This window comes from Oenanthe melanoleuca, chromosome 17 (assembly GCF_029582105.1).
Source record: "Oenanthe melanoleuca isolate GR-GAL-2019-014 chromosome 17, OMel1.0, whole genome shotgun sequence".
NCBI lineage: Eukaryota > Metazoa > Chordata > Aves > Passeriformes > Muscicapidae > Oenanthe > Oenanthe melanoleuca.
The window spans coordinates 2,374,188-2,401,935 of record NC_079350.1 but is presented as its reverse complement, the minus strand read 5'-3'; the positions used below and the strand labels follow the sequence as shown (position 1 = coordinate 2,401,935).

The window sequence follows — 27,748 nt, the reverse complement described above, 5'->3', positions numbered from 1 at the left end:
TTATCATTGGAAATGAACTGTGTATTTCCAATAAAGCCCATTTAAACGCAATTTCGCAGCGAGATGCTAACGAGACACACACACAGAGTACAGATAAAGAGAAAACACCTATCAGCAGAGCAGGTTATATTGTTTATACAGCGACTCGGGTTTTAAATAAACTCCAATCCCTCAAGGTTTATTATCAATGCAATAATTTGGGGTTTTTTTGGCACAAACGCCCGAGGATCGCCCTGAGGGGAGGCGGCGGGAAATGGCGAGAGGGGGGCGGGGCCTCAGCGGCGGGAAACCAGCGGGGCGTGGCCTCGCGCGAGCCCCGCCCCCAGCCCCGACCGGACAAAATGGCGGCGGGGCGGCCCCGCAGGGAGCGCCCTTAAAGGAGCCGCAGCGCCCGGAGCTCGGCGGGGCGGGCGGCGATCGCTCGCTCGCTGAGGGGAAGGAGGCGGCGCAGAGGTGCGTTGAGAACCGGTGCCATTATTCAGCAGCGCTCCGAGGCCGCCCTGCCCGCCCGTGCCCGGCGGCGAGCGGTGAGGCGGCGTTACCATGTCAACGCAGGTAATCAAAGCGGAGGCCTGAGGGGCCGGCCGCGGCGGGATCGGTAACCGGGAGGGGATGAGGGACTGGGGGCACACGGGGCCGCGATCCCCCGTCACCCCCCTGCCAAACCACAGCCTGTCCTCAGGAAGCAGCGTTAAAACCGCGAGCTGCGCTCCCTGAAACATGAAGGAACGCCCCAATGTGGCTTTTGGTTAGCGCGCCAGCATCTCTCTGTCCTGCGCCTTTCAGTCTCAGTGTCCTGATCCTGTATGAATTGTGTCTCCAAGTAATGGATACAACACAGTGCTTATTCTTGCTCCCCTTCCCTTGTCCTTATTTCCTTAACCAATTTCGGGAAAACAAAAAAATCCATCTCAATGAAGAACATATTCTCAAGGCATAACGTCATCACTCACAAAGCTCCAAGTTCCTCCAACAGAAGACTTTTCTATCTTAGAGATTGCTTTAAAATGTGCTCCTTGTTCAGTGGGTGGAGGTGTTAGTAAAGCTCTGTCCCTTGGAGATGGTTGCTGTGAGGGTTTTGTCACACAGAGTCCATGACATTTCCTACACTTATCCCTGGGGAAATGTGTTCATCCCTGAGGGAGGTTTCTGTTAGCATTCTCTGGAATTTCCCAGGCAGTCACAGAATAATTTGTTTGCAGAAAGGAAAACTCAGGGAATGCCAGTGCTAGACTGATTGTAACTTTTTTTTTTTTTTTTTTTTTTTTTTTTTTTTTTTTTTTTTCTCCTCAGTTATCTTTTTCTGCTTGCATTAGCTCTTACTGCAGAGTGGGTGATTTCAAGCTTTGGGAATATTTGGAATCCAATCCTCTGCCTCTGTCCCTGCTAGCTCTGTTAGCCTGAGCTGAGAGCATCTCCAGACCTGGCAGACTGTAAACCACAGCCTGCAGGGCAGGAGGAAGAGGAGCTGCAAACACAGAGCTGCTCAATCAGTGCCTGGGGCTGTGCTGTACAAGGGTGGGAGTATAAAGGTAAATTCTTCCCAGTGCCGGGAAAACTGGGAGCTGGCACCCACTGGAGATGTGGTTTTTGGCAGCTTCTGTAGCACCTTTGTTGTCATGCAAACCTTTAAGATTTAGCTTTCTACACAGGCTGATAATTATTTCAGTTCTTCCAGGTATTGCCATGTGATACCCAGCATTTCTGGCAATGAAGAAAGGCTCTGTAAGGAAAGCCACAGGCAGAAAACCCCAGGCATCAGCATCCCAGCTGTCCCAGCCAATGCCACCTGTCAGTTCAGGTGCCACATCTGCACATCTTGGCCAGCAGACACCTCCAGCTGCTCCCAAAAACATGGAGCAGAGGCTCCAACAATGGGATATTCCAGCAGAAAGTGTTGGAGCTGCTTTTAAATTTCAGAAAGGTATTGTATAATAAATAATACAGGTATCCAGGTACATACCACAGGCATTAAAAGCCAGTGTTCTGTGAATTGTGTGATTAAAGACGTATGATCGGTTGGAAAGAAGCTGGAAAAAATTGCTTTAATATTTTTTTTTTTAATACAAATGTAGAAATGGGAGTAATGAAAGCTGGGGAGAATAATGAGACTTCTACTCTTTCCTGTAAATGCTTCTGGGGGGATAATTTTCAATGTTTTTCCAGTGTTCAGTGTAAAGAAAATAACAAATATAAAAACCATCAATCCTTTCTGTTTGATTTCAGGTGAAAATGGTTTTAGCCCAGGGGTTAAGTACATAACTGAGCCCCTCATAAAGCGTCTGTCAAAACAGCAAAGTCTGGCATGTATAAGCTCACTGAATCTTTCTTCCCCAAAGGATGCAGACAAGAAATTTAAGGTAAGTTAATGGAAATAACTAGAAATTAAACGAAGTTTAAAATAATTACAATTTATTGTTTAATACAGGCTTATTTTTAAGTGGATATAAACAGCACAGTCTGATTCTTTTATCCTAGTTCTGCAACCAGCTTCTGGTTAAAAAAAAAGGCAATGGAGACTTGAGCAAAAGAAAAATAGTTGATTCATTAGAATGATGGTTAAAACAGATTAGTACATGTAATTTTTTAAGTTTTGGATTGTGCTGGTTTTGGTTGGTTTGGGGTATTTTTTGGTGTTTGGTTGTTTTGGTTTTTTTTAATAACATGTTCCTTTATATGTAGATGAGGACACTGTAAATTTAAAATCCAGCTCTCCAATACTGTAGAGAACTGTACCTAAAGTGGGGTTTTAGAATACCACAATGCACTGTGATTAATAAAATATTAGAATACTTGGTATTTTTAATTATTAGAAAGCTCCTTTTCTCTTTACAAAACCCCAAATCCTATGTTAAGGGATTTTCTCTTCTTTAGTACATAGAAAATTTGGAAAAGTGCTTTAAACTAGAGGTGCTAAACCTCAGTAACAACCAGATAGAGAAGATTGAGAAGTTGGATAAACTGCTGAAGCTGCGTGAGCTCAACTTGTCTGGCAACAGAATCAGGTGAGAGGAAACACCCCAGGGTTTGGAGAGGCCAGGGTCATAAAGCTGATTTTCCTTTCCTGTTTGAGCTCTCTCACAGGAGTGAACACTTGAGGTGAGTTTCCCAATTGTATGTCAATACTAAGAGGCTTTGAGGTATTTTTAAAGAGCACAAGCTTTGAGGTGTTGGAAGTATAAATGGCTCTGGGAAGAGCTGTCAGTGTGCCATGGCTGTGGTTTAATCTGTTTGCCTTGAAAACCAAGCCAGAAGTGCAAGTTTCCAGATACCACAATGAAAAGTGGGTAATAACCAAATTAAGTGCATTAAAAATTAATTAAACTTTTACTGTTTATTACTACAGGTGTTATAATAAATTTTTTTTTCTTTTATGAAAGGAAGCTGAGTGGGCTTGATCAGGCAGGCCATAAACTCCCTAAATTGCTTTTGAACTCTTTTGAGAGCTTGGTGACTTGTTTGAAAGTTTTAAAGGTTAATGGTTCATGAAGTAGCAAAACTCTTAATTGCTTTTAATTTTTCTGTCAATGAATTATGATCTTATCTATTATAAACTGCCTTTGCAGCAGAGAAGCTTCCATTTCAGTAGAGACATCTACAGTGGGAAGTGAGTAAAACCCCAGAATTTCTACACATGGCATTCACACAACTTCCTCTCTCAACAGGAATTGAAAAGGGCAGAGTAGCTTTTAGCTCCTGCTCTGTTTTCACACTTTATGTACAGCTCATACCCAAAAAATAGCACAGGCACAGGAGCACATCCTGATGTACTTTGTTATAATACTCACGGTTTAATTAAAGCTCACACATACTCATAAAAAATTACTCAAGTATTTCATGCTAGTGACCTAGCATGGTTTCCTCAAAAATTTTAATGAAAACAATAAAAGTGGAGCTCTTCATGCTGTCAGTTTACACCTAATCCTTCCTTTTTATGGGGGGGGAAAACCCTACAAAACAAGTTTATTTTGATTCATCTTTGTCCCATGATGTTCTCAGGAGAGAAAGAGCAAATTTTGAAAATTAAAAAGGAGTTGGCACACATTAAAATAGTGTTAATATTGAAATGAAGATATGCAAAATAGTGAGTTTATGACAATGACAGAAAGTTGTGCTGTGATTGTTTGTTTTAATTTAGTACTTGGAAATAAGCTGGTGTAATTTCATTTGAACTGTCCATGGCAGTAAATAATGGTTTTGCTGATCTCTTGGTTAATTAATTGTGACAGATTTTATTGTAGTTCATCCATAATGCTTCAGTTTCACTTTAAATTTGCTGTGGTTCATGACAAATTCAATTTTTCTTCTCTCTTTCAGCAAAATTGAAGGCATAGAACATTTGCAGAACCTACAGAAGCTGAACCTGGCAGGGAATGAGATTGAGCACATTCCTGTGTGGGTAGGGAAGAAGCTGAGATCCCTGCGCAGCCTGAACTTGAGACAGAATAAAGTGGCCTCAGTAAGTGGTCATGGTTAGAAACAGTCATTGTTCAGTCCTCTCATGAGGTGAGCTGGGATATTTACACTGATTGACTTGCTCTGGATAATTCCTGAGTGACTTTCCACAAAGTCTGCTGTGAAATGCAGCAGCTGGCAGCCTCATAAAGTTATTTATCAGAGAAACTCGTGTTGTGCAGGTACTGAAGATACAAACCTATATTATGTTGTTTGGGAAAGCATAAATTTTTTGAGAGGTTAAACATCCACAAGACTTGGTATCATGAAATTTCCAAGGTAAAGCTTGATTGCATTTACACTCTTTGAAATGTAAATTTTTTTATAGAGGAAATAATCTGATTTTAAGAAGTGACTTTGGTCATAATACTGTGTATTTTGGTAGGTTTTTAGAGGTTATTCTTTAGCATAAAGGTTAAAATAAATCTTTTATTACAGACCTATCATAGAACATTCTACATAATCAGAAATTCAATCCTGGGGGTTTACTTTTTCTCAGAAAGGTGTCTAATTGTTTTGTTTCTCTTTGATTTAGCTCCATGATATAGCTAAACTAAAGCCTCTGCAAGATCTGACCTCTCTGTTCCTTGCTGAAAACCCAGTTGCAAGTCTGCCTCACTACTGCTTGTACACCATATTCCACCTGAGGGCACTGGAAAACCTGGATGGACAGCCAGTGACAAACCATGACAGGCAGGAAGCTCTGGAGAGGTTTAATTTGGGTAATAATCTGTTAAATCTCAAGTAAATTACACAAAATTTAAGTTTAAAAGGAGAAGATTTTTCTATTGGAATGTTTCTCTGATTTTGTTTTTCAGAAGAGATAGAAAGATTAGAAAGAGAGTTGGAAAACACAAGAAAGGAGATGGAGAATGTGAAACTTAGTCAGTCCAAAGTGCTTGAGCAACTTCAGCAACAAGATGAGCTTAATAGGTCACTAAAGGAAAAGGCTTTGCAACAGAAACAGAGCCTTGAGGAGCTGCAGAGGGACCTGGGCACTAAAAATGAGCTGGTAAGATAATCCCTGGCACTAAAGAAATCTTTGGACACAGGGTTGTCAGTGTGAGAGTTCAAATGATTGAAGATTTAATTTTAAAACTGAGACACTTCCCACTGTTTAGAGAGCGATTATTGACCTTCAATATTCTTTCTGTGGAAAAAGTAAGTATATGGAGGCAGCACTCTTGTGATTTATAGTAACTTCTTTGTTCCTAGTATTCTTTATGTATTTGTTTAAAATTTTATCAATTGATGAAAGGTTAAGCTGCTAAATTGCTGATGTTCTGAATATCTGCACTGGTCAGACTTAAAGTGCTGCTGTAGTAAGGGAGAAGACTGCTACTTGTATAAAAACAAGATGTGCACACAGATTGTATGTCAGTAATAGCCCTTTTTATTATTTTGGGTAATGCCCACTACTGTATTGCATTTTATTCACATCATCCTAAAGTCTTATGTTTGAGTCTCTTTCATTGCTAGCTGTAAAATGCAAGCAGAGACTTGAGAGTGCTGGGTTGTGAGTGACCTGATGGGAACTTAATATTTGGATTTTATCCTGTTATATTTGTCCTCTAAAACTTTATCCTTCAGACCTCATCCCTGGTACTTGTACAGCTGTTTCTCTGAACACTCTCACACTAACCAGCAGGCTGCTGCTAAAATGAAGTTTGCAGTAGAATGAGATTTAGCAGCAAATACTTTGCAGCTTGAACCCACTCTTCTCCTTTGGATGACGAACTTGGCTCACTTCTGTCTCCCTTTAGCTGGTGTCTGGGTTTGTCACAGTCCCCTTCCTGCAGAGCCTTTGTTCCTCACTCAAGGTAGCCCCACTGTGCCCCTGGGTTGCATGGTTGGTTTTATTTCTAGGATGTATTTGCACGTTCCCTGAAGTAGCAATATTATTATGAAGTGTCCCAGTGAGACTTTATATTCAGTGTGATTTGGAATACAATTTTCTTCATATTTTTTATCCTTTTTCTCTGAAACACAGTTAATTTTTGCATGATATTTATCAGGTTTTGAAATCTTTCTTTAAGCCTTTCCTGTTCTATTTCTTTTCCTCCATTAGTTCTGCTTTCCACTCTCTATTGGAATTGTGCTGCATGTTCTCCCTCAGGTATTCAGTGTGAAAAGTTGATTTAAAAAGAAATCACATGATGGACCTTTACTTAACAATAACCTCAAAACCAATCTAGCACATGGTTGAGCTAAAATAAAATATATAGACTTTGTATTCTTGACAATTGAGATATTTTGGTTTTTTACAGACCATGAGTGTTAGTAGTCCTCATGCTCACTAATAGCAGTAGATATATTTGTGATTTTGGCCTAGATTTTGCTAAAGGATCATACCCAAATTACTGTTTTATCTTAAATTAGATTTAAAAAGAAACTTGTGACTTTGATGTACGTAAACAAAAGGCCTTTCATGTGATCACTTGTGTTCTATTAATTGTGAGGCTTTTGTCTCCTCTTAGTCACCACTGTCAAATTGCCCTGTGTGATATTCTTGATCCCAAACTGTGCTGTGAGCTTTGTTCCCACACCAAGGGCTGTGCCCTGCTCTCTGTGGAGCTGCACTGAGTGTGACAGTGCTGAGAGGATTCCAGTGAATGACACTCATGGGTTCTGTGGTTTCTTAGCTGAAGCAGAAGACAGTGGAGCTCACCCGGGCTTGCCAGAAGCAGTATGAGCTGGAGCAGGAGCTGGCCTTCTACAAGATCGATGCAAAATTTGAGCCCTTAAATTATTTTCCCTCAGAGGTAATAATTTTAAAATCATGGATCTTTTTATTGCTTGATTTTTCAACTTGGAAATATATATACTAAATATAATCTCAGTAAATTCAAGTTTCTCCAGATATTTGCAACAAGCTGGTCACACCCAAGCTGGGTTTGTTTGGTTTTAATTCTATTACAAAATAACAATGTTCAAGGCAAAAAAATGTTAAGTATAATCTGTTTTTTTTCTTTTTCTTCTAATTTTGAATTGGTTTTCCTTTTTATGCTTGATAAGAGAACTAAATCTATGTTAGGAGATGGCTGCAGCCATAGTTCTGAGATAGACTCTGCTTTTTAACATTTCAGGAGGTTGAACCTGATAATGTACCTGGTGAAAGCCCCTACATTGGCAAGGCCAGGTACAAAAGAAATATGTTTATAATGGAAGGCTACATCTCTGACACAGCTCAGCAGCTGCAGGTTGGGCAAATGCAACAGGAGGAAGATGATTCCTGTAGGAAACCCCAGCTGGAATCACATCTCCAAAGTCTAGATAAAATACTGCAGGATAAGGAGGAAAAGATTAATTCAGGTAAAACCTTATTTTTTGTCAAATAAAGAGAAAAACGTGTACCAGTGTGGTTTATTGCAGTGGTTACATGCTTGACATAAGAATGGAAACAGCGTGTCAAAGGCTGGAGGTGCTGTGATTGTCGAACACTGGGCTTGTTGCATTTTTTGTGTCAAAACTGCTACAGTTTCTTCAGTTTCTTACTGCTGTTATTTTAAGATATCTCAGGATGAGGGTATTACTCAGCATGTTATTGAAAACACAGTTATAGGGAGGTTTCATATTTGATGCATGGATTTAAATGTGTAATAGCTGTGATTATCACTGTGTTAATGCTGTACTGATTAATGTGTTCATACACTGCTGTGTATCAGTGTTACACACAATATTATAATGTAGTTTGTGGGATTGTGGGTTTTGTGTTGGGTTTCTTTTGTCTGCAGCACAAAGAAGATTAGAAGAACTGCAAAGTGAAATTGGAGATGCAGAACAACAAGTGCTGAAAGTAACGGGGGAACTGCAACAACTGGAGGATGCTCTGGCTCAGAGAAAAGTGAGTTGTTCCATGAATAGCAAGGGAAGGTGTTTGAAGCAGTGCTGATGTAAGAAAATATAACTTTTACTCCCCATTCTTATGAAGAAGCCACTGTACAGACATAAATCCATGTGTCAAGCATCAGAAAAATCTTCCAGGTTTTAGAGAGCTTGTTCATAAATCAGCTGTTAGAGGTGTAGTGTAGTTAATGGCAGCTGTTCCATGTGTTGCTGCTGATTTATTGCTGGCTTTCCCCAGAACCCTTTGGAAGAGCCTGCTGTATAGGTTGAGTTGTGCAGCTGATAAGTAATGTGGCTACAGAATTGGCAGCAAGAATTAATTTTATCAGCATCCAACTAAAACAGCATCTTCCACTTCTTGAACTGTCATCAATTATTGCTATTTTTAATTTTTAAACTTGCCTGAAAATCAGTGACTGGGATCTTCTATATTTAAATGTTAAATATATTCTGGATCAGCTGTGTATTTTCAACCACTCAGTCTTCTAATGCTGTTTCCAGATCTCCCAGGCCAGCAAGGAAGCAATTGAACAGCAATTGAGTGAAAAGTTACAAATCCTGCAGGAGCTTCGCAAGGAAACCTTAGAACTGGAAAAACAAATAGAAAAACAGAAAAGAGAAATAGGGAAAAATCGGAAAGAGCTTGAAGATTTGCATAGTTCTCTTGGTTCTGTAAATCCTGAGGATCCAAGGCATGTAAGTAAAACAAGGATCTGAAGTTTTTATATATTGTGCAATGGACTAAAGGCAGCTTTAACAGGTGACCATTCACTTGTGCCTGTTTCATGAGTTATATATTCTTTTGCTGTTTGTCAAAGTAATTAACTTATAATTTGAAAGTTAAAAAATCCTTACAATTAAAAAATCCCACCACACCAACCAGCTTTAGTAAAACACTTGAACAACTCATTTTCCCAGCAAGTGCTGTAGAGCACATTAAATCTTTGTTTTGCACACACTGGGCAGAGCCTTGCAGACCATTTCTGTGTAAGAAGTCCTTTGTGCATCTTTTTGTGGAGTCTGGCCTTAGAGGTTTTTTAGAGATCTGTGTCTGGCAGCGCTTATCCAGCCTGGCTGGTGGGGACTGATGGCCTTTCTGTGCTGTCAGCTCCAGTCCTGTCACAGCCAGCAAGGCCTCAGAGCTCACATCTCCCAGGGCTGGGGTGCCAAGGAGAGCTCGAGCTCCCACCTAACTGTGATCATCAGGGATGATGTTCTGAGTTATTAGCTGTGTTCAGGTACAGCAAACACTTACAGAAACTTAACTAAAATGAAACTGAATTAGCTTTAATAGTGTGTTTTAAAAGCTTATTTCTCTAAATTAAGTTTTTTGAGGTTTGCTGAATGCTCTTAAGCGAGAAATGAAAGAATTTTTATGCTTTGCTTGTTTTCAGCAGGGCAAAACAAAAAGGTGCAAACAATATTTTTTTTGAAAGCTCCTTTTGTATTTTTAAACTTAATTTCCTCTGTTGGCGGTTGGGTGGCAGAAGGGTGAGAGCATTCCGGGAAGGCTCCCGGGCAGGAGCGGGGCCGGTGCAGGAGCGGGACCGAGCCCGGCCCTTCCCGGGGCCGCCCCTCGCTTCGAATCACAACACAGGAAGTTCCCAACGGCCGGGAACGGGAACGGGGCTGGGGCCGGGAACGGGAACGGGAGCGGGGCCGGGAACGGGAAGGGGAGCAGAGCCAGCCCGGCAGCTCCGGCCCCCACCCCGCACCGACCCCATGGAGATTCCGCTCCTTTCCTGCCCCTGCTGAAGCTCCCGGTGCTTTATTCAAATGAATTCCCGCTCAGGGGTGGGGCGTTCTGCAAGTGCTGTCTCAAGAAGAAAAGACAAAGGCAAAGCTGTAAGTGGTCGGGGACTTGTGGCTTTTTGTTTCTTTTTGAAACTGCATTTTTGGTGCCATTCAGCAGCTGCAGCAAGATGGCTCAGTGGCAGCGGCTCGGGTTTTACTTGTTGAAATTTCGCTTTTGAAAGCTGCAGGGCAGTTTGTGTTTAGCAAGGTGACAGGTTGAACTGTGCTGATAGAGATGTTTAAGTTGTCTTTCAGTTTAATCCGTTAAAAAAACCAAAAAGCTTTGTTTTTATCCGTTTACTTGTGTTTTGGAATCAATTTTGCAAGGGCTTTTTTTTTTCTGAGAACCCATTTAAATTTCCTACTGCTAGCTCAGTTTATTTTTTTTTAGTATTAAGAAAAACGTGCAGTTAATCATGATAGTGTAATTCTATATTTTCCCAAGTTTCTGGCTTTTGGGTTGTTTCTGAGCAATATCATACTGGTAAAGAAATAACACTTTATTCTTGATAATCAAGTTTTTGTAAACAGCTGAAACAATCAGTTAATTCATACTAAATGCATGAAGTCCTTGCCAAAGTCTGTGTGAGCTGTGTGGTGTATCTTCCAGAAATATTTTAATAACATAAGATTTACTTAGGAATATTTACTTAGTAACTGTAAAGTTGGCCCGACTTGCTGTTTGTTCAAAGTATTTTCCTTCAAGTGCTGACCTGCCATGTTCTGAAGCATCATCTGCTGGGAGGGCAATGCAGGATGACAGAATTAAAGGTTCTGGGAGAAATCATGTTTGTTCTTGATTGAGAGAGGAAGTGCTAGAACAAAATGCAAAGGCAGGAAGAAAGATAGTAGCCATGAGTACTAATTTATAAATGCAGGCTTTATTCAGCCTGAGCAGGGGGGAGCCTGCAGACAATGCTGGCACTCACAGATTGCTGCTTATCTGGGGTCCTTTGTGGGGCAGGACTGAGGGAAAATAACAACAAGTGACAAACCCCAAAGCACAACAATGTGCTGAGCTTGTGGCTTTTCTTGCTGATAGTGAGACACTGCAGAACTGAGACAAAATCCCAGTTTGATTTTTTTTAAATCTGTGTTGCTTTGCTTTACCTTTCTGTTACTTGGCAGGCTCACATGAAAGCTCAAAAAGCAAGTAAAGAGCAGCACCTTGATATAATGAACAAACACTGCCAGCAGCTGGAGACTCGCCTGGATCAGATGCTCTCCAGGATTGCAAAGGAAACTGAGGAAATCAAGGATTTGGAGCAGCAGCTCACTGATGGTAAACTTCCATTTTTGTCTTAAAGTATTTCTTCTGCCTAGGGCAACATGACAATTGAATTGAGGATTGTTTTGTTTATCTTTGCTCAAATGAAATACATAATGGGTATAAAAGTGTTAAACTATTCTTAACTGATGTAAAAGGAAACTGTGTGTGCTCACCTCACTCCTACCTGCTTGGGAAAGGAGGGCAGGAATGCACAAAGAGCTGCAATTTTTTTTAACTCTTCCAGTGGCCAGGTTAACACAGTAATATTGGGAATCCTAACCTTAAAAACAATATTTTCTGCTTGAGTTCTAGGTACTTGTTTTTCCTTACTCCAATGGCAAACATTTGAAATGATGAAGGAAGGCAGTTTGATTTTGTTTGGTAAATAAATGTGACTTCTTAACTACCTCGAATTAATTTTGCATTCCTGCAGGTCAAATAGCAACAAATGAAGCACTGAAAAGGGATTTGGAAAGTATTATCATTGGCTTGCAGGAATACCTGCAAAGTGTGAAGCACCAGGCAGAACAGACCAATGAGGAGTGTAAGAAGTTGCAGAAGGAAAAAGAATCTTTGCTGGAAAGATTGGCAGGTCTGGAGGAGGAAAAAAACAACCTGGAATTGGTTGCCATGGATGCAGAAAATATGAGAAAAGTAAGGCTTAATACCTCTTTTTCCAAGTTCAGGTATCTAAGAATAAAGTTGAAAAAGTAAACTGGTGATCAGATTGGGACTAGGGAAGCACAATTCCTTAGACAAAATAATTTCTGTTATGGTAACGTGGTGAGATGTGCCCACACACCTCAGGAATAGAATCTGACCTTTAAAACCAGTTGCAAGAAGCATGCAGCAAATCTGTGCCTTGTGGGGGATGGCTCAGAAATGCAGGTTTCACCTTGCAGACATCACTACAAATGGATTTGCAGGTGGCACCATGGGGAATGGCATCAGTGAAACCTCTGACATTGGCCAGGGCTGTGTGTCAGCACCTTGGATCTGTGCTGGCACCAATGACACAGAGCTGTCTAGGAAACCTGAACTCCTGGCACAACTCTGTTTCACTTCCAGCTCCAGCTTTCTACCCTGAGTGTAGATTTTGGACAGTCAGTGACACCACTGACTTGACCTTGCAGGTAGAAATGCTGCCCACCCTCAAGTTCTAATGGAGTTCCTGAGTTAAAGGGAAGGGAGGCAAATTTTAAATTTTGGCTCTTCCATGTACATCCTTGTAAAATGGGTATTAAATTCCAGGAAATTGCAATGCTGGAGAGTTCACTGGAGGAACAGAGAGAGCTAAATGAGTCCCTTCAAGATGCTCAGGGGAAGGTTAGCACCTACAAGACTGAGCTGGAAGCTCAATTAAGAGAGAGAGATGCTGAAGCTGAGCAGCAAAAACAAGAATTTGAAAGACTGAAACAAAATAGCCAGGTAAGAACAGAGCTTTAGTGCTGCCAGAGGTGTTAGTGACCCCAGGACACCTCATCTCCAGTGATGATTTAACATCTCCAATGTTAAATCACAAGCAGCTGCTGGTTTAGGTGTGTCCCAAAGTGTCAGCTTGCTGGGATTTAGAACTTTGCTTTGAAGCAAGGTCCAGATGGTTTGCTTGGGGTTGTTTTGTTGGATCTTTTTTAGGTGCTGTCATATTGTTACTGTTTTAAGAATTACATCTGTCCTGTGTTTGGGTGGCAAGTTGGGGTTGGGAGTGGGGATATTCATCTGGAGGTTTTGTGGTTTTGTAGATGGAATTGTCAGCCCTGCAGGATAAACTTGAAAAGGAAAGACAACTGTTAGAGAATGCTCAGAACAAAGCACAATTGGCAGAAGAGAAGGAACAGCAAAATTACAAGCTGCTTTTACAGTTCAAGCAATTGCAGGTGAATTATTTAGTATATTAAAAATCCTAGCTTTTATAATTTGTGGATTTGTTTGCTTACCTTTGTGTGGATTTTTTTTGGTCTATTTTTAGGGAGACAATAATTTCTTAAAACAACAGCTTAAAGATCTCCAGAATCACCTAAACCATGCAGTTGGTAACTTAATTCATCCTGAGGATGTCTTGGCTTGTATGAATGAACTCAGGCAAAAGCTTAAGACAGGAGCTGGAGAGATGAAGTGAGTTAAATAAAAGTACAAACAGTGGGAGATTTGAGCATGTGAAAGGGGCAGGACAAGAGGAAATGGCCGCAAGTTGTGCCAGGGAAGGTTCAGTTTCGAGATCTGGAAATTTTCCTCACTGAAAGTCTTGCCAGGCATTGGAACAGGCTGCCCAGAGCAGTGATGGAGTCACCAGCACTGGAGGGATTTAAAAATATTTGGATGTGGCACTTGGGGACATGGGTTGGTGGTGGCCTTGGCAGTCCTGGGGGAATGGTTGGATTTGATGAGCTCAGAGGGCTTTTCCAACCTAACCTGAATGAATTACACAGCAAGAATCAAACTTGCACTATTTGTCATTCATGATTTCTATATCTGGGATCACAACTTCAAATCACTGTTTTCTGTCTTGGAACCTGGATTGTTTCCCTTTCAGCTGTCCAAATTCAGCTGATATTTTAGGGAAAAACCTTGCAAGTCTGCAGAAAGAATTCAATGACATCTTTGCTGATGCACAGAAGGAAAAAGAGAAAGCATGGGCTGGACAGAGACAATTGCAGGAAGAAATTGTTTCCCAGCAGGAGAAACTGGAACAAATGCAGGAGAAATACAAACAGGCATGTATCAAACAACAAAAACAAGACTGAGACAATTTCAGCTTAGTCTAAAAAAATGTAACCTGCAGCTGAAGGATCAAGTTTCACTTGATGAAGATTTGCTGTGCTCTGTCCTTTGTGTAACAGTGGAGTCTTGTTTGGTTTTTCATTCATAGTCTTCCTGATTTTTACCTGATTATTTGGAATTGGAATTTAGTCAATGATCTGTCTCAGAGGCAACAAAGACTTTAATGACAACTAGAAAATACAGCTCTGAATCTTCTTGAAAGATCATTATACATTTCTCTATTAAAATTACTGAGACACTCTTAAAATATTGCAATTACAGTGGCACAGTAGTTACCTTTACTTTCTGTTTTGATGTAAAGTATGCTGGTAACTGCATTTCCCAGAAATTTAATTAAGTAATTAAAACAGTTTGGCTTTTGATTGGAAAAAAAATTCTGGCTACTTATTCTAACATATTTTACTTACAGGTTAAAGCTGAAAACAGACAAAATAAGAACAAGGTCCATCAGTTAGAGAATGAAATTCAACGTTTACATGAAAAAATAAAGAGCATGGAAGAGATTCAGGGCCTGGCTGATCAGCAGCTCCAGGAGGCAGATGAAGAAAAAGAGGCTATTCTTGCTCAGCTGGAGAATTTAGAGAAAAGGGTAAGAATGGGTGAGGGCAGGTCCATGCACTGTTTGATTGCTCAGGAAAGAAGGAACAAAAACTTGTGAATTTTTGCTTTCCAAGGTAAAACAACACAAGTAAGAACACAAATCTTAAATATAACCTTTCTTTTCCTTAAATTTTACTGCTTGTCATTGCTTTAGTTTTTTGTTTTTTTTCCTAAATAATGCAAAATAGGATGGGGAGGAGGATGAAAATACATTGTAAAAGTCTATTTTCATCCTTTCAGAAAAAAATAGAAGATGCCAGGGCCCAGATGCAGGTGCTGAGTCTGGATAAGGAGCTGAAGGAGCTGCAGAGAGAAGTGATCACCTCAGACAAGCTGGCAGTCACTGAGCTCTCCATGGCTGCAAACCAGCTCAGGGCTCTGGGGGGGACTGTGCTCAGGATTAACCAGGAGAGAGCTGAGGTAAATCAGCACAGGGAATTAATTGCTTGTTAATGCCATTGCAGAGGGAGCAGTGCTGGTGTCCCTCAAATGAGCTTCAGAGCTTGCTTATTGTTCTGAGCTGCACAGGAACTCTTGCTCTGGGCAGGGTTTGAGATGCAGTTAGATGAGAGGAAATTTGGGGATGGACAGGCTCCTGCTGTGGGAGGGAAAGGGAGGGGGAAGATCATTAATCCCTTATTAAGTGAAGGGCAAACAATAGATAATACATTGTTCTGTAAGACAGAAAAACAAAAGAAAGGAAACTTTTTCAAAGTGGGAAGCACTTTTGACTGCATAATAACATCTCCTCTGTACCAGTACTGTAAAATTAAAGGAGGAACAGTATTTTACATGTATCTAAAATTCCAGAACAGTCAGATGCTTCTTAATGGTTGGCTTTTCACAATGGCACATCTCAAATCTGAGAAATGTTCCTGCAAACTACAGCACAAATGAAAATCTCAATTTCAGGAGCTTGAGGAAGCCCAAGAGTTCTGTGCTGAGGCAGCTCGTGCTTCCCAGGCTCTTGCCAAAGCAGAAGCAGAAATAGAATTGCTACAACAACTCCTGAAGGAGAAGGAAGAGCAAGTAGGTTGTTTGTTCTGTGTTTTATGATAAAATAGCAGTGAGTTTCTGGAAGTGTCATGTTTAGAGGTCCTTGCCCTGCCCTTTTCCCCTCAAGTTTTCCCAAATCACAGTGTTCTTCCCTCTGCTGACACCTACCCAAGAACAAACTGAAATCTCAGTGCCTGGGGCAGCTGAGTTTTAAGGAAAACCATCACCTGTTCACTCAGACATCTCTCATATGAGGGGATGGGAAGAACTTCTTTGTGGCATTGGGTGGGAGCTTTTTGTGATTTAAGCTTCTATTTCAAATAGGTTCTGCAGGAAATGGAGAAAGCTGGTGAGAAAACTGCTGCATCAAACACTCAGAAGTTGGAAATGAATAAATTAAGTGAAGCCATGGAACAGCAAAAAGCAGAGATTGACCGTTTGAAATGGCTGTTGGATAATATTGGGACAGGTCATTCCTCTTTTCTCTCCACTTCTTGCAGATAGACAGGGTACAGAAGATTGTTATTCCCCATTTCTCACTGTTTGAACTCAGAATCTGGAGAACAGTGTAGAGAATATCCTTCTGTACAGGTTAATACAGGATAAGTATCAATGTTCATTAGTTTGCAGTTTTTACAGCTGGTTATGCTGAGCATCCATTTAAACTGCTCTAGGTCATTGTTAGAGCTCTGTGTAAGGAAAATGAGCAGCATTTGGATCTGAACTTGAATTTCTACAGTCTTACACCACCAAACCTCCTGTGTATGTCTGTCATTACAGAAAACTTTTTCTTTGTTTCCCTCAGCAATTAATTTTTTAAATATAGTTCCAGTTTAACTGCATAACATTGAGGGAAAAGTTGAATGCACTATCTATTTAACTATTAGCCTTAGATGACTCTAAAACTGTGCTTGATTTCCAGGTAACAAAGATGAAATTGAGGCCTTACAGGATGAAATTGCAGCTCTCAGAAATGTGCTCTCACAGCAGAATGATCACAGCACCAGTCCAGCAGAGCCCCTGAAAAGAGGGGGATACTGGTGCTACCTGCCATCATCACAGGTCAGGAATAAAAATCCTCTTATGGATTGTTTTCTTTGTGGGAAGCCCTTTGATGGGGGAAAGTGCATTATAAATTTAGTAGGTTTGGGAGAAATTGAAGAACAAATATTGGCTGGCCTGTAGGAGAAATACTGAAATAAAATACACCCAAATGTTCCCTGGTAAAGCCCTTTATTGTGCTGATAGAAGCCCAGGGTACAAACATTGGGAGATAACTGTGCAGTGGGCAGTACTGAAAATCCATTTAGGTCAGGGTTAAAATGTTAAAGACAAACTTTTCTTTCAAAATAATATTTGTCTGAATTTAAAATCAATATTCTTAAAATACAGTTAGTGCTTTTAAAGCATGCTTAGAACTGAGAGACAGCAGAGTATGTGTAGCCTGTTCTGAAAAATCATTAGAATATCTACATCTCCTTTATTTGCCAGGATTTGTCATTTCTAGATTAACACATGCTGTATTTTTTTTCTTTAGGCTTCAACTCCTGCTTCCCAGAGCACCAAAGACTCTGGAGTGTGTTTGGGGTGCTCTGGCACATCCCCAGCCAGGAGAGGGGATGCTCAGGACAGGCCATGTGGGAGGGAGGACGTGCCCAGCCAAGGATGTTGGGTTTATTCACCAGTCAAAAATAGGTTGTACAAAGCAAATTCTGGCAAAGGTAAGTCAGTGGCAGTCTCAGAATGTTTAGGAGCAGACTAAAGATGGGCTTGCTTAGAGTTCACAGAGGTTTTTTTTTTGGTGGGCATGAGTGAATATAAATGTTTATTGCTGTTGAATAACTTTGTTTAAGCAAGAGTTGTTCCATTTTTGTAAATTACATGAAATTTAAAATGTGCATTTGAAGACTATCTACTGAAAAAAATTATTAACAATAATATGTTTGGCTTTGTCTCTTTTAAAGATAGAAGAGCAAAAGAAGATGGTGAAGGAAATGCAGGCTCTCCTGTCCCTGGAGCCTCTGCCTTTGTCCCACCCCCAGGCACAGTTATTTACACAGCCCTTCCAGATGGGGCCCCTGCACCTCAGGGTGTGGGGGTTTATGGCCCTCCTCCTGCAGCAGCCACTGGAGCTCCAATTGCTCCTGGGTCCATCATCCATGGCCCCCCTCCTCTGGGATCCCAGGTGGTTTATGGGCCTCTGCCTCCAAACTTCACAGTGCCACTCATTCCCCTGGGAGTGCTCCACTGCAACGTGCCTGGGCATCAGGATCTGGTAAGAACCAGAGCTGCAGCTGCAGCTGGAACCCTTGGGAACTGACTGACTAATGGGTTAGGAAAAGCTCCCTGCTAGGAAGGGCCTGGATCTGGTTACAGTCTTTGCCATCTGGAGCTGCTCCTGAGTGTCAGGAGGCCTCAGCTGGAAAATAGATCCTGATTGTCTTGTTCTGTTCCCTGTGCAGAAGAGTGAAGTCTCAAGGCTGGAAGACACTGTGTGCTATTTAAGGTCTCAGAAATACAAAGAGAAATGCTCGGAGGCAGCTGAGCAGAAATACAAAAAGGAGGTGGAAAGATTGCTTGGAAATGTTGAAGAGCTGGAGCAGGAGAGAGAGGAGCTGCAGTGTGAGGTGGCAGAGCTGCGCCGGGCGGCTCAGAAACGGAGCACACGCAGGTGGGCACAGCATGGAATGCTCTGAAAGGAAACGTGCAAATACCTAAACCTTCTCCCAGCAAAATCACCTTCCCGACTCATTTACAATTCTAGAACTTCAAGAGGCTCCCAGATCTTTGGCATTTTTGTATTTTAATTCCATCTTTTTCATCCTGACCTTTCAGGGACTTCATTGATGGCTACACCGAGAGCTTCCTTGCAGAGCTGCAGCTGGAGAAGTCCCTGCAGCAGCAGGAAGATGTTGCAGAGGAGATTGAATGTGCAGAGAAGACTCTCCTGAAACGCAGGGCTGAGCTCAGGGAGGCTGACAGGCTTCTCACAGAGGCTCAGGTGGAGCTTGAGAGCACCCGGGGCAAGGTGAGAGAAGGCAGAGCCCTGAGGGCAGGAGGATTTGAGTTGTTTTGTTTGTTTAGGCAGTTTATTTTCACATGGGTAACCTGGAGCCTCTTAAAATGCTTCTATATGAAATAAGTTGGGAAATAAACTGTGCTAGAAGAACTTGGTTTGTCCTTGTTGAAGAGGAGGAAGGTTTTCTGCTCTGGAAAAGAGAGGGGGAAAAGTTGTTCATGGTAGGAAGAGGAAGAAGGCTGAGGTGGAATATTCAAGCAAGGAGCTCACCTTTAAACAGCAAATGCAGCATGAGGTGGAATGTATTGTCTCAATCTTCAATTTTTGCTTTAGACTAAAGAGGCCCTGCAGAAGTACAATCGTGCCAAACATCATTTGTCCTGCACTGAAATGGAGGCAGAGGAGCTGGAGCAGAGGGCTCAGGAAACAGCCACCAAAATTGTGAAAGCAGCTCAGCAGCTCAGGTACCCTGAGTGCTCTTGTGGGTTTGTGTTACATGGGGTGAGGACAAGGACTGGGTTCTTCCCAGTATCAAGATGCTGCTTTTGGAGAGGGAGAGCTGTTAAAATGTTAACATGAAAAGGCATAAATGCTCTTCTAGGTTGTTACAGACAGACACAAGGGGTTTGGAACAGCTGAAGAGGGAACAAGAAGGTATTTTGAAGGAACTCAACAAAATGGTGGCTGCAAGAAACTCTGAGTTGCAGTCATTAAACCAGAAGATAGAAATGCTCACTGAAAGGTGAGGACTTTTAATTTACCATGAACTGTATTAAGTTTAACATGTCCCCCTCCAGTGAGTCACTCCTGAGATATTCTCATTTCTTCTGACTCCTGTTTTTATCCTCACTCTCAGCCTCCAGAAGCTCCAAGGAGATATTCGACTTGCAGAAGGTAATGAGGGTCAGCATCTCCAAATCATCAGAGAAGCAGAAAACCTTGTTCAGGGCAAGAAAACTGAACTGGAAACATTGAAAGAGCAGGTGAAGCTTGGCCTACTGAGCCTGGGCTACCCATTTTGTTGGAATTGACATTTATCTCATAATTATGATCCCAATCTCTCTGATGCACTTTTTCATGTGGGTTTTTTTTTCATGTTTAGCTACAAAAACAAAAGCTTGCACTGATTCTTCTGTTAAACTTTCCACTGTAGATTTCTGCTCAGCAGCAAGAGCTCTTATTCCTGGAGCAGCAGGTGGCTCAAAGAACAGAAGAGCTCCATGGCCTTCAGGAGTGCATTTCCCAAAGGGAAGGTGACCTCAAAGAAGCTCTTCGAGATGGAGAGACTGAAGCACATGAAAAACTTTGCCAGATAAGGGTAAGTTTCCCAAATTTCAAATGAGTTTTCACATCATTATAGCAAGAGACTTGAAGTACTACAAACATTCCAGGAGGTTTCCACAAAATCAGTTTTGCTTTTTGTGCCCTCCCCAAATCCACTGAGAAATAGAACGTGGAATTTTATGGTTTTGTGTGACTAAAAGCTTGGTCCAGATGCACAAATAACTCCCCAGTTCCAGTAATTCTTATAGAATTGGTCCCTTGGGAGCTAAATTACATTAAATATAAGTCTGTGAATGACTTCCTGTTGCTGAGGAGCAGCTGCTGAAGGAACTCAGTGTGATCAGTGTGTGTAAAACACAGCACAGCTGCCCCAGTCTGTCCCCATCCCCATTTGCACAGAGAGGATTCTGTGCTTCTCTGCTGAAATCAAAACCAAGTATCAGGGCTAATTATATTCTGTGGTTTATTTTCTTTTGTGAGGGCTTCTTGTCTGGTGTTCTTTTAAAGCCTATTATTCACTTGAATTACAATGTTGTGGTAAAATTTGGAGATCAAAATCTTTGCAGAATTACTACTCTAACTCATCAACAAACAAGACCTTAACTTAAATATTCTGGGGATATTTTTGTTTGTTAAACCAGACTACTGATGACAAACTGTAAAATAATTTCATAAATATTTGAAACTTCAGTTTTAAAAAAAAAATCATTTAGAATTGCAATGAATGGTATTTCTTGTAACACTGATACATTCTCACAGGAAATAAAAGTGCTTCTGGAAGAGCTCAGTGTTGAGAGGGATGAACTGGATGTCCAGCTGAATGAGAGGAGAGCACAGCTTTCAGTCCTAAAGAAGGATATTAGAAAAGAGGAGGAAAATCTTCAAGGAATACTTGGGCAAATCACCAAGCATAAGATGGGTATGGCCCAGGATTTAGTGGGTTTTGTGCAGATTGGGAAGAACACACAGAGCTCTTTAGTTCTCATCCCCTCATCCAATAACTGCTCTTTATTTCACCTCACTAGAACTGAAACATGTGCTGGAAATCCTGGAGCTTGAGAAGAATGAGCTGGAAGGTTTGAAACTCCAACATGAGCAGAAGGTCACTGAGCTGGAGAAGACCCAGGTGGCTGTTCTAGAGGTAAGAAATGTTCTGTGGCTGAGGCAGAAACTGGGAGATCTGTGGTTCTCTTAAGCCTTGGGTAACAGAATCCTGATGCTTTTAAATCAATCAGTTTCTAATCTGATTCCAGTTTATCACAGAAAAGTCTTATGTCTGCTTAGGCCCTTTAAAATAATGGGATTTTTTTTGGTGTATGTGAGAGAGAGGGAGCACAGAAGTTCATCTGTGGCTGTAGAATGATGGATGCTGGTTTTTAGGAGCTTCCAGAGTCTTTTTATCTGGATCCTGTGTCCTCACTTTCAAGCTATGAGTCTGGAAGGGAGTTTAACTCAGCTGGATGATCTCCAGCATTAAAAAGGTCCCCAAGGTACTTGGAACATTCTATTGTCACCTTTCTCCATTAAATACACTCCAATCACTCTAAGGATGTCAATACTTGCTCTGCTTCTGCACCATAAAAATGTGGTGCTCACCATGCCTGTTTTTCCTAGGAGAAGTTAAAACTGGAGGATATTCAGAGATTACTTCAGTGTCAGCAAGGGGAGGTGGATTGGCAGGAGCAGCTCCTCAGGAAGGACCGTGAGGAGAACGAGCAGCTGGGCTCTCACCTGAGAGCTCTGCAAAACAACATCCAGGCTCTGAGCAGGGAGAAGGAGAAGCTGGAAGAGGACTCCAGGAGTCTGGAGAAGAAGTTGTCACAAACCAAAAGGTGGGGGATGTCTTTTTTCCTGCAGAGATCAGAAGGGATGGGGAAGTGAGTGTGTGTTTGTTTGTTGTAATTAAAATGACAGCACTAACTCTGAGGTGTCCAATGATACAGAACAGGCATTTTCTCATGTTCTGTGGAGCTTTTGCTTTAAGCCTCTCTACAGCAGATTTAAAAAATATTCAGCAATGGAGCTGATGAATCAGCAGCATTTGTGACATCCTGGCAGTGCCATGAGAAATGTTACCAAAAGGAAAGTGTTGCATCTTGGAACAGGACATTTGTCTTGCTCTGACTGCTCCTGCCATCCCCTTGGGCTCAGAGGGTTTTACTGACATTTTTAAAGTCCTCACCAAGGATTTCCAACTAACCAAGAAGATAATTCACATTTTACAGAGACTTAACTGCTGCTGAAGACAGCAGCAGAACTGCCCTGTCCAAAATGGAAAATGTGGAATTGGATGTTAAGAGCCTGCAGCAGGAGGTGGAGCTACTGAACAAGCAGAAGAAATCACTGAATGCAGAGATCGTTGCTGTCCAGGAGGATCTTCAAGGTAAAGATCAATTTTTGGTTTAAGCAGTTATTTTAAGGGAAATTCTGTAGAAGATACACTTTAAGTGAGCTGTGTGATATTAAACATTCAGCATGCTCAGATGCCCATAGGCAGAAAGAATTTAACATGTTGAAAAGATGGAAATCTCATAAACTGTGTTTCTGTTATTCACTCTGCTCATGAAAAGAGAGAATTTCTGTGTATTGGTATTTCAAACTGCTGCTTGATAATGTCTTGGCACCAAATCCTTTTCTAGGGAAAAAGGAAGAGCTGGAAGCACTGAAAGGAGAGCTGAATGACTCGAGGCAGCACCTTCACCTTGTGGAACAGGTTGGTTTTAGTGGAGCACTAAAATGTCCTTGTGGTCACTCTGGGAGTCTGGTGCTGCTCCCAACCCATTCATGTGGGCACAGCTCAACATTACAGTCCTGCAGAGCTGAGAACAGGAATTGCTTTATTGCCTCCTTCTTGCTGAGTGTGGAGTGGGTTTATTGCTGCTTAGGAAGAAGCTAAATTAAAAACAACCAACCAAGCAGCACCTTCTGGCTTTTTATCTGGTGGCTCCTTCTGTGTTAACTCCCTCTGTGGCTGGTTTGAGTGGGAGGAACCCTGAGTGTGCCAGTGAGCAGCTCTGCTCTCTCAAACCCAAACCTTTGGGGCTGGTTCCTCTTCCCAGCTCCTCCTGCCACGAGCTCTTGTTTTCCACTGCAGGATTTGAAAAACAACTCCAGGCAGCAGGAGGAGCTGCTGAGAGAGCAGGCAGCCCTGAAGGAAGAGATCCGAGGGTATTTCAGGAAACGGAAGGAATGCAGGGAGAGGCACAAGAAGAGGCAGAACCAACTGCAGCAGCTCCAGAAAAAGATTGAAGAGAAGGAAACAGAACTCGCCCAACAGGAAGTGGTAACGAGCCCCCTGACTCACCTCACTTCCTCCTGACCTTAAAAATCATTCATGCCAAAAAGTTTGAGGTGTGAGTTTACACATAATCACAAAACCACTGATTGGTTTGGCCAAATTAGCTGGAGGAGTTTCAGCAGAGTTACCCAAAAGAAAAACTGAGGGAGCTGTTCTGAAAATGAGAGGAAAAATTGACAAACATTGTTTTTCAGTAGGGGCTGTTAGACTACAGTCCTTTCCAGCTGATGCTGTTTTTACTTCTCTAATGTCCCTTAGTGATGGTTTTTGTTCTCCCTGAGTGGGTGCTGGTTCAAGCTCAGAGTTTGTTGGGGTTTTCTGGCAGGTTCTTCATCGCCTCAAGCAAAACTCAGAGCGTGAAGGGAAAAAACTGGAAGAATGTGCAGCTAAAATGAAGGATCAGAAAATCCTATTGGAAAAGGAACTAGCAGATCAACACAAGAAACTGGAGCAGGCAACAGCTAAAGTCAAGCTGGCAGAAGAGAACCTTGGGAAGCTGGAAAAGGAGGAGTCCCAGTGTGCAGCTCTTGAGGAAACCATCAGGAAAAGCAGTAAGAGTCATTGCACAAATAAACTGCCACTATCTCTGGGGGCTGAGCATAATGGCATAACAAATATTTTTGTTCATCTTTCTTGGGTTCTTGATGTTTGGAAAATATCTGCTGTGTATGAAGTGGGCCAAGATAAGCTTTTGCTAATCAGGATTTTTAAAAATGTTCATTACAGAACATCAGCTCTCAGAAAAAGAATTACAGTTACAACAAAAAGACAGAGCAATACAGTGTCTTCAGAAAGAACTGGAGCTCTGCAAGTGTGAGCTAAAGCAGCTTCAAGGTCAGATAGTGTCAGAGAGAAGAGAAGCAGAAAAACAAAGAGAAGCACAGAAAATGCAAAGGATGGAGCTTGAAAGCAAACTGCAAGTAAGTCCTCACTGAGTGGAGAAAGTTTGGGGGTTTGGGTATTTTAAACAGCAGAATGATGGAACATCATTGTTGTCATTGGAGGAGCAAAGTAAAGCAACAAGTTCCTGACCAGACTTGAGGCAGCCAACTCAGGCATTCGCTGTGCTGCACAGCACCTGAGTCACTCCTGCATCTGCCTTGAAGGAGCTGTGGGTTCTCTTAGCTCATGTTCTGTGGTGGATGTTGCCAGTAAAAGGCATCTCCCTGCCCTTTCCCAGGAGCAGAAGCAGGGAGGTGGCAGCTTGCAGAGTGCCAGGGCCATGGCTGAGCTCAGCACCCACTGTCACTGCCTCGGGGGGGCCCTGGGCTAGCCCCAGGTACAGCTGGGTGCCACATCCAAGGGGCTGAGGGTTCCTGCCTTCAGACAAGCTCATTTTGTATTGCTTTGGAATCTTCCTGCTGCAGTATCACACACCCAGAGTTGTAATTTATGCAAATCACTAAATGTTAGCAATATTCAGAGCTACTCAGCAGGCATTTAACAACTTGCCAGTGCCAGCTTGGGCCAGATTTTTCTTCTTTAAATACTCACTTTAAATTAAAAAGCGATTCACCTTGTCTGACTCCTTCTAGTCCTTCAATAAACCCTTTATAAACTGTTTTGAAGCCCTTTAAAATCAGAGAAGAATGTTGTTGGCCGTTGCCAAGCGTTTGGGAAGGCCCTGCAAGGTCAGAGTGTGGCAGGTTTAGGTTAACAATTCCTGGTGACTGGAGCTGCCTGTTCCCACCTGAGGGGCTTTCCCCATTGGAACCAGGGCAGAGGGTTTGGGATTTCTGACTGCAGTGCTCCATGTCCTTGTTCAGTTACACAGGAGCAGCCCTCAGGACTGGTGTTTGTAACCCAGCTATTCTGTGCTGCAGGTTAAAACCCGAGACCTGGAAGAAAGACAAAAGGAAATGGAGAGTGCAGCAACCTTGCTTAATCTGGAGGTTGAAAATGAAATTAGGACAGAGTTTAAATCTTCATGCTCATCTCCAGACCTTTTGGAAGATTTGGAAGCATCATTTGAAGGAAAGAGGAGTGTGCAGAGTGAGTGTGATAACTCAGAGATGGCTTCCTTCACTGCTCCTGACAGACAGCTCCTCTCCTTGGAAGAAAAGTTCAATATTTCTGGAATCTTCTTACTGGTAAAATGCTTTGCATGAGTAGCTGCTCCTAGTGCTGTGTTGGTCCCTCTGGCTGAATGTGCTTTCTTTTCCCAAAGGATGAGCAGTGGCGGGGAGAGGCGCTCCGGGAGAGGCTGCAGCAGCACGAGGACCGGCTCAAGGTGCCACATCCCTTGGGCCCTGGGGGAGTGGGGGTCCTCCTCCAGCTCAGGCAGATCCATTCTGTACTGACCAGAGAGAGGAGCTTTGGGTGGGAACAGTAAAAACCTGGCTGTAGGAAGATGAGTAATTTTAATTGGCAGTTAATTGGATGTTTGAATATTCCAACAAGAATTCTTTCATTTATGTCATCCTGTGGCAGAGTCCAGGCTCGGTTAGAACATGGCCATCAAAATGGAATTTGTTTAAAAATAACTCCTGAACCCACTGCTCCGGTGAGACTGCACCTTGCAGCCTTCAGGGCTGACTTTACATTGTTGCCAGTGTGTAAGCAGTGTGTGATTGTGTTGCAGGCCCAGCTGCGGTGCTGCCTGGCCAAGCAGGCCCAGGTGCTGCTGCAGGGGAAGCGGCAGACGGCCGGCAGCCTGCACAGCCTGCAGCGCCAGCTCCAGGTGCTGGATGACCTGGTCAGCAGCCCTGCTTCAGACTCCTTCTTCCTGCCCAGCAGCCCCAGCCTGGGCTCTCTTCACAGTGCTCTGAGTGGAGCAAAAGCTCAGGTAATGTTCTGCTGCAGAGCAGAATTCTGATCTGGGGGGTATCAATGGTTCTTCTCTCACTGGTAATTGTTACAGCCTCTCCCCGAGGCTGGGCAGGTGTTTCTGAAGGTGCTGATCACAGCCCACCCCTGCTCTGGCAGCAGCTAATGTCTTTGGAAAGGCTGTGCTTTTCTCACAGTGGTTTGGGCTTTTTGCAGGTCCCCAGCAGCCCCAGAAGTGCTCTGGGATCCCCAGTGCTGCGTTCCAGCTCACAGGGAATCTCTCAGTGAAGGCCAGAGGTGAGATGTGGCTTCAGGCCAGTTCCAACCTCCCAGGAACATGAGTGGCTTCACAGACCACACTGTCCCTTCCCAGTGACAGCATTCCTGGGACTGGTGTCCCTTCTTATGTTTGTGTGTTGTCCAGAATCTGGCTGAGAGCTGCTGGGAGCTCTCCTGGGACCTGGAGTTACTGCTGCAGAAATTGTTGCCCTCTCTGCTCTTTCAGAAACTTTCCTAGTTCAGGTGTTCAGCCCCATGGCTGAACCTCTGGGACAGCTGGTTCCACCCCAGCCTGGTACAAAAGTGTTTTTTTATAATGGTTTAAGGTACAAATGTTACTTGAAAAGCGGCTTCACTTCAAAAGCAAAGCCCAAAGCACATCCACAGCTTGGAAGGGGTGCTCAGGTGCCACCTCTGAAGAGTTCTCCTACCTCACTGGGTGAGCCTTGTCTGAAAAGGCCTTTGCCACCCCTCACAAACAGCTGCTGCAAGGCCTGTACTGTGAAGATTTTGTACAATTGACAACAGGTTTACATATATAACTTGGTTTGTTTTTTTAAAAAAAAATTTAAATGTGTATTTAAACATGTCCAAACCAACCTCCTATTTAAGTGCTCAACTGGTGGCCAGTTTCCACTTTAAAGAAACCTTGTTACAAGGCCTGATCTGTTGCCAAATGCATGGAGGTTTAAATACAATTATTTTGGATACTTCCTTAAAATAAACTTTTGTGATTGATGCTTTTTATCTGGGGGTGGTTGTGGATTGTTTTTCTCAAAGCTGTTCTCCAGGACACTGATACTGGCACAGCCCTGGACTGTGACAATGCCCTGAGTGCTGGGGCTCCTCCTTACAAGAATGTGTCCAACTTTGGCATTTCTGTCCTTGTCCCTCTTCCTGGCTGCTGGGTCAGCACCTCTTCCTCTCCTGAGGCTTGGCTGCATCACTTGTCTGAACCAGGTGGATACAGACAATGGCTTCTTAACAAAGTACAATCAACTTACTCCCTCCTTAGAGGAAAAGGCACTTTGTAGATCCTTCAGGCAGCAGGATAAGGCACAGGCCAGTGGCTGTGCAGGGATTGTCCCAGCCCTCCCCACCCTTTGGCAGCAGTCTCAGCCTTGCCCTTTCTCATCCTCATTAAAGATAACATTTTTCTATGCAGCCATTGTCAGAGTTCACTGGGAACAAACACCACCCAGCCCTGCTTCCCTCAGAGAGCAGCTCTGGGAACCAGTGGCAGATTCCTCTGGGAAACCCTGTGAAGTTTGTGCCTGTGAAGGCTGAGTACAAATCCCAGCACTCCAAGGAACTCTTCCCCCCTCAGCAGAGTGCCAGAGCAAGTAACACACAGCAGGGA

General features: G+C 42.7%; 1 protein-coding gene across 5 annotated transcripts; it reads left to right on the top strand.

Moving 5' to 3' along the window:
• The first annotated feature begins 318 nt into the window (after nt 1-318).
• CNTRL (centriolin) lies at nt 319-27,135 on the top strand. Of its 5 annotated transcripts, XM_056505234.1 has the most exons (43): nt 319-555; nt 1,294-1,532; nt 1,670-1,924; nt 2,227-2,360; nt 2,875-3,005; nt 4,318-4,459; nt 4,991-5,177; nt 5,274-5,467; nt 7,098-7,217; nt 7,542-7,767; nt 8,190-8,299; nt 8,803-8,997; nt 11,224-11,377; nt 11,799-12,019; nt 12,617-12,793; nt 13,108-13,242; nt 13,335-13,480; nt 13,899-14,079; nt 14,556-14,735; nt 14,987-15,166; nt 15,659-15,775; nt 16,067-16,211; nt 16,665-16,804; nt 17,280-17,463; nt 17,707-18,017; nt 18,205-18,413; nt 18,578-18,770; nt 19,095-19,225; nt 19,363-19,503; nt 19,618-19,744; nt 19,915-20,079; nt 20,805-20,964; nt 21,071-21,186; nt 21,660-21,877; nt 22,271-22,428; nt 22,685-22,758; nt 23,140-23,328; nt 23,669-23,894; nt 24,070-24,263; nt 25,167-25,433; nt 25,511-25,573; nt 25,925-26,128; nt 26,326-27,135. In XM_056505234.1, the coding sequence occupies exons 3-43, from the start codon at nt 1,711-1,713 to the stop codon at nt 26,395-26,397; spliced, it is 6,831 nt and encodes a 2,276-aa protein (XP_056361209.1). In that variant the 5' UTR covers nt 319-555; nt 1,294-1,532; nt 1,670-1,710; the 3' UTR covers nt 26,398-27,135. The 5 variants fall into 5 exon arrangements, with proteins under 5 accessions (XP_056361209.1, XP_056361208.1, XP_056361210.1 ...); XM_056505233.1 differs by lacking the exon at nt 1,294-1,532; XM_056505235.1 differs by lacking the exon at nt 1,294-1,532 and having other exon boundaries at nt 349-555; nt 21,663-21,877.
• Nucleotides 27,136-27,748: the final 613 nt, after the last annotated feature.

Coding starts and splice junctions, on each gene's coding strand:
- CNTRL (XM_056505233.1), top strand. CDS start 1,711: ATGAAGAAAGGCTCTGTAAGGAAAGCCACAGGCAGAAAACCCCAGGCA. Junction 13,243..13,334: donor TACAGTTCAAGCAATTGCAG/GTGAATTATTTA, acceptor GTCTATTTTTAG/GGAGACAATAATTTCTTAAA. Junction 14,080..14,555: donor TGCAGGAGAAATACAAACAG/GCATGTATCAAA, acceptor TTTTACTTACAG/GTTAAAGCTGAAAACAGACA.